Source organism: Pempheris klunzingeri, chromosome 3 (assembly GCF_042242105.1).
Source record: "Pempheris klunzingeri isolate RE-2024b chromosome 3, fPemKlu1.hap1, whole genome shotgun sequence".
Lineage (NCBI taxonomy): Eukaryota > Metazoa > Chordata > Actinopteri > Acropomatiformes > Pempheridae > Pempheris > Pempheris klunzingeri.
Genome location: NC_092014.1, coordinates 23,483,081 through 23,489,361, shown reverse-complemented (window position 1 = coordinate 23,489,361; position 6,281 = coordinate 23,483,081). Strand labels below are relative to the sequence as shown.

General features: G+C 41.6%; 1 protein-coding gene across 1 annotated transcript; it reads right to left on the bottom strand.

Annotated features, from left to right (window-relative positions):
* On the bottom strand, positions 1 to 3,832 carry LOC139222575 (excitatory amino acid transporter 3-like). The gene is made up of 12 exons (XM_070854371.1): positions 3,706 to 3,832; positions 3,333 to 3,425; positions 2,455 to 2,572; positions 2,156 to 2,198; positions 2,007 to 2,069; positions 1,741 to 1,922; positions 1,345 to 1,455; positions 1,102 to 1,224; positions 790 to 981; positions 482 to 616; positions 281 to 397; positions 1 to 151 (listed from the first exon to the last, which is right to left on the bottom strand). The coding sequence occupies exons 1-12, from the start codon at positions 3,830 to 3,832 to the stop codon at positions 1 to 3; spliced, it is 1,455 nt and encodes a 484-aa protein (XP_070710472.1).
* Between the last annotated feature and the right edge of the window lie 2,449 nt (positions 3,833 to 6,281).

Here is a 6,281-nt window from a genome sequence, read left to right as displayed (position 1 = left end):
TCAGACCCTCATTTTGCCCTGCTGAGGCTTCACATGCTTGGTCTTCAGCTGCTGTCTCGGAGCAGTTGGCTCTCTGTGGTTTCCAGGGACGCTGCTGCTGCTATCAGCCTGCACCTCCTCACTGTAAGTGTCAAGCTCTGCTGACCAATGACTGAATGACATATGGATGCAAATCAGAGTATGGCGGTTTACCATGTCCATGTTTCATGTTTTGTTGTAGGTAGTTGTGAACAGGGAGCAGGAATGTCAGCTCCTTCATCCCACTACCAACTGAACTCACCCTGCCATGTCCACTCCTCGCTCGTCCATTTCTGCCAGTTCTTTTTTCGACAGTTGCTGAACGAGTGCCACGCCGATGCAGTCTCCCAGGACGTTGACAACAGTGTTGCAGCGATCTCTGACGGACACAAAGCACAGAGCAGAGGATATGTGCTTCGATATCACATGTAGTAATCCGTGCAAAAACGCTGGTAAAACTCACAGCAGCCACTCTATGACCAGCAGAAGGGATGCGTCCCTCACAGGAATCCCAATGACTGTCAAAATGAAGAGAGTGGTGACTGTTCCTGTGGCTGGGATCCCTGCTTCTCCTACGCTGGACACGGCCACCGTCACACTGCAGAGAAAGCACAGAGCAGCATCACTGGGCACCAGAGGGGACTGCTGAAGATAATATATCAAACAGCACCGCGGATTTTGATTTTGTTCAATATTAAAGATCCTCTATTGTGTATTTTTTTCATGCTGTGTATCAAATTACTTTATGTATCGTCCTGTGTTATGACTTACCCAAGGGTAAGCAACTGGCTCCAGTTCAGATGCATGCAGTTGAGCTGGGCGATGTAGACTGCCGCCGCCACTTCATAAAGGGCCGTTCCGTCCATGTTGACGTTGATCCCAATCGGCAGCATGAAGCGAGTGATTCTTTTGTCAATCATGTTTACCTTCTCACAGCATCGGAAAACCAGCGAGGCTGCATAGCTTGGATACACAGTGTATCTTAGACATCTACGGTACATGTTCTTTATATCTATCAACCTAAATCCTCTCTGTAATGCTGCGCTGTTGAAGAGGCAAAGATAAAGCTTCAGATTGTCTTACCTGCGCGAGATGAGCATGGCCTTCAGTAAGGCAGGAGCAACCCCTTTAATGATGGGGAAGGGGTTTTGTCTCACACACACAACATAGATCAGTGGTAGAATCACTGCTCCGTGGATGAAGAGTCTGAAAGAGGGCAAAAACTGCACATTGAAGACTCCAACGAGCTAAATTTACAACAGCAAATTTTGAGTTTGGATTCTTAATCTTATTCCAAAGGTACTAAAAGTGCAAAAGAGAACGTACCCACAAACAACCACTGCAGTGAACTTCCCCAGTTTGAAGACAGTGTCCCAGTTGTCCCCAACCTCAACAACATAGCTTGCAGTCATGAATAACACTCCCAGTGGCAAGAAGCTGGAAAGGAAACAGAATGAAAAATTGTGAAAATACTTCAGTAACTTTGTTAATGGAAAACAGCTTAGCACACACATGAAACAGTTACTATTACAACGTGAGTCAAAAAGGAACTAGTTTTTGACTGGAAGAAGTGTCAGTGTTTTAACAGTTAAAGCGTCTACTGTAGGATGTTTACTGTCTTTCTGATTTCATTCTATATTCCGCATGTTTTAAAGATTTTATCAACTATGCAGAGGTTGTTGAGATTTCCCTCCAGGATATATACGTGGTGTTGCACCTTACCCTATTATCAATCTAACCACGTGCTTGGTGGCATCGTTGATGGCGGTAAGGACATCCACAAAAAGTTTCCCCTTCTGTCCCATCCTCCTGAGGGCCAGGCCAAAAATAATAGACCAGACAATCAGACCCATGCAGTTGAGTCCATCGATATGTTCACCCACCAGGCCCACTTCCGTGCTTTTCTGGAACAAAACGAGGAACTCTGTGAGAACAGCGGTCTGAAGGTGTGTCCAAGCATCAGCGTGAATTTCAGGCAAAATGTTTACCATTTCCGCGCCAGCATCTTGATCATCTGCCTCAATTTCAAACTCCACCTTCTTAGTCTTGTACTGAAGACAAGAGAGAAATGACATCTTGGACATTACATTATCTCCTTCAGGGGTCGTATATCACCTCCCCGAGTAGTAAAACGTACCTGTTGAAAACTAGCCCGAAGCAGATTTTGTGGCACCATGTTTCTATAAAGAGTAAAACATCATGAAACTGACAAGTGAATATATTAGTCTGCTTGTGAATGTTGAAGAAGCTGAAAAGAAATGCAGCCTAAATGATACCTCACATACAGTATTTCTGCTCAGGAAAACACCAATGGATGCAATTCTAAAGTGAGACAAGAGATTTGAATTCTCTGATTCAGCATTTTCTGAAATGTTACCGTCTTGCTGAACTGCAAGCTGAAACCTAAACATGTCACATTACACACTTTCCTCTCACCTTATTAGATCCAGCAAGGCATTGATCGTGGAGAAGGCTTCATCATCGTCATCTTCAGTCTCGCTTTCACCAGCTTTATGATCGACCCCAGGCTTGATCAGCATTACCAAAATCAATCCTGCAACACATAACAAGGCATCCAGCATCCAGCAGCCTTTGGATTGAACACTAGATTATAATATAATACTGATTGGATGGCATGACTCACAAGAGGTAAAATTTGCAACTATTTCAGCTGTAAGGTGGCTGACCCTGACTTAATCACTCTCTGGTCACAGTTTCCTGTACTGTTGAATTGTATTGTGTTACACTGACACATTTCTATTATTGTGTCCACTGTAGTTCTGGATCCTGGTCCTGGCCCCGCTGATGTGGTTCTCCACCAGCCAATGGATGTGCGTCTGTCCAAGGCTACAGCCTGTCCGTCCTTGGGAGCTGGATCTCTCCTTCACTGTGGTGCTCCCGGAGGTTTCTCTTTTCCCACTGGGTTTTTTGAGTTTTTCCTTCCCGAAGAAGGAGGGTCATAAAGGGCAGGTGATGCCTCGGACTGATCCACTAGCCTCATCGACTGCTGGACTCTTTATTAGATTGTTTGTTGGCTTACACTTGTTTATTTCAGTGAACTTTGTAAAGCACTATGAGACACTCTGTTGTGATATTGGGCTATACAAATAAAATTGAACTGAATTGAATTGAATTGAATTGAAATTGTAGTTCAACATCATCACAAACTACATCCTCCAAAGTAACAGAAGAGTTAAATCAACACTTCATCTATAAGAGCTTCAACAAAAACAGATCCATCATAAAGGTAGGACTGGCGCTGTTGTATTAGACAGGCTACAGAATGGATATTTGATGCACGGTATTATTCTTACCAACAGTAACAGACAGACAAGTGGTTGAGACAAAGTATACTGCTGCACGGATGGTGATTCTTCTGGAGGTGCCAACACTCAGGCTAGAGACTCCTATCAAAAATAAAAAGTGAAGGTTAGAGCATCACATCAGTTACATCATTTATGAGTGTGACATCAATTGAACGTAATGGAAAGTTAGAGCAGAACAGCTGCTGTATATATTAATAAAATTAAATTTTAATCTTAAATCTGTTAGGAAAAATCCTTAAAACATAACATGACTGTCAGATACATGCCGGATACGTACATGATTATAATTATGACTTTTAAAATGGGTTGTGTGTAACATGCATTACCTCATGTAAGAGTGCGAGATACACCTGTGGGTTACCTGTTGTCACACTCGTCACAATGAGAGGAACGGTGACCAGCTGAAGCAGCCGCATGAGTATTTCTCCTGGAAAGCCGATGTATTCTTTCTCAAGGTCTGTCAGGTGGACGTAGGTCCTGAGAATCATTCCCAATGCAACGCCTGACAGAAATATTACAACTTCAGCACTGAAAAGGGGTTTAAAATGATGCAACGGAAGCAACACAAACCAAAAACGAACATTAAAGCCCTGACGTGACATAACTAAACTACATGTTAAACTTACATACAAAACAAAATACAATAATAAATCACAATTCATCACTGTTGTCATAATTGCACATACATACATTTGTCTACTGCGTATAATAACATGCTTACATTACAATACAGGTTACTATATTTCATTCACATCAGCTGAGCACCTGAAATTTACCACTAATACTAACCTTGTCCAACAATCCCCTTATTCAGAAATCTTCACATAACATTACACGCATGATCCTCCATGATCTTTTGTCACTGCTGATCACACTGATCAAGGTTAATCAGAGTATCTTTTATTTAATGTGGTCCCTCTCATAGAGTCCACTGGGTGGGGCTGTTTACGTGGATGTGCCATCTACCGTTGGGTACCAGGCCGCCGTTTATGGCCGGTATATATGTAATATGTATTACATATGTATTATATGTAATGTGTTTCTGTCCTTTAAATATATTTAAATACCTAAAAAAAAATTCTTATTTCAGTCCCTACCAATATTGAGACAAAAAGTCGTTACGGCTTAGCTAGCTAGCTTGATGTATACGTTAGCCGAAGTAGCTAATGTTACCCTAAAACCCCTCTAGCAGTCACCACTTACCCAGAGCAACAGCAAGAAGACTGGAAACAGTTAACATATTCTTTTTCTGGACAATATGAGCGCAGCATTTTCTGCAGCAGCCTTCAGGAGAATCCTCCATTTCCATGCGGTCTAAAAGAAATAAAGCACCATTAGCGAAGCGAGCTAATATTACAGAAACACTTAAGCTAGCTCAACGGCTAGCATGGCTAAAGTGCTTTACTACTTGAAGTTACAAGCTAAATAGCGTTAAAATGACATTTTAACACTCAGCACAATGCTGGCGTTGACAATGAGACTATACAGTTTATTTTGAGCCGATACTCACAAATATAGCTGATGAAGCGCAGTTGGTTGTTAAGATGTAACCCAGTCAGTGTTTTGGTGAGTTGAGCTGCCAGCCTCGTGTCCTATTTTGGTTCAAACTAGCCTTAAATCAGCGCTGCCTGGCGATGACTGATACAAACAGACTGGTGGTCATTTGGCCTGTGACAGTTTGACAGAGGTACTTTGCTTCCACCACTTTCTCCCATTTAAACCCACAGCACAGACACTCAGGCAGTGACATTTAAGTATCCTTTGACTTTTCTTCCAAGCAGACAATCGGATGGTTTGGTGAGCAATGTTTTGTCCACAAATGCCATGATTTAACATATAGGGCTTTGTACAGCCTCCTCATCAATATCTATCAATCTATAACAGTGTGCTATGTTAGTAGATGAACACAATCTAGCAGTAAGGCCATCATCCCCCCTCTCAGTGAAATATTTAATTCACTGGAGTGAGAGCAAACAAAAATATGTATTGCCAATTAGAGGCACATGTTGTCAGCAATTGATTTTAACAGTCCCTGGAGAAAAGAGGTGATGGATTTTAGCCCAATGTGGTGGTGGTGGGGGGGGGGGGGGGTCCAGGTCCAGGAGTACTGGTCAGTATACAGATGTGGCTGTAGGATAACAGCACTACACTGCCACCAAGTGGACTGGCCCAGAAACACAGCCCTTATTTGTCTTCTGCACCTCAGGGAGAAAAACACCTAAAACATCATCTTTCAAAAGCTGACAGACAGACAGAAAAGAGTCAAAGAAGGAATAACTGGAAAACACAATGTTGTAGAAGAGGATGTTATACATTTATTATTGAACCAGCTTTTGAAATCCAAAAGACGGGGTAAGGGATTAAAAAAATCATTGCACTACTTAATAAAGTATTACTAGTAATAACTCTCATACAAAATGTACAAATGTTTGTTAAAAATTTCATTATCATCATAACAGGCCTTCAAATGATTTTGGTTACAGATATAATACATAATGAAACTACGATGACACCATTTTCATGATCGCGTTTCATAGAGTTTAAAGGAAAAATATTCATACAACCCAACAACTTGCGTGGAAAAGATTAGTAAAATGAATTGATAAGCACTAATCATACTGGTTGCGCCATTTTCTTAAAAGACATAAATAGTGGGACTGAGGTAAATTGCTAGTGTACCAAGCAACAAACAAAAAAAAAAAAAAGAGAGAACTGTCCAACATTAAACAATCCCAAGACACAAAATGGATGCATACAATCAGAAATATGACCCCCAAAGAAAAAGATGGCAGAGAATATACCTTCCCCCACTCCCATGGATATTACATGACTTTACACACTGACAACACAAAAGAAAGGTTTTATAAAAATGGTCTGGTCTGGTGTGGTGACACTGGACAGATACAAGTTGTACCTGGAGAAAATGAAGCTTTACAA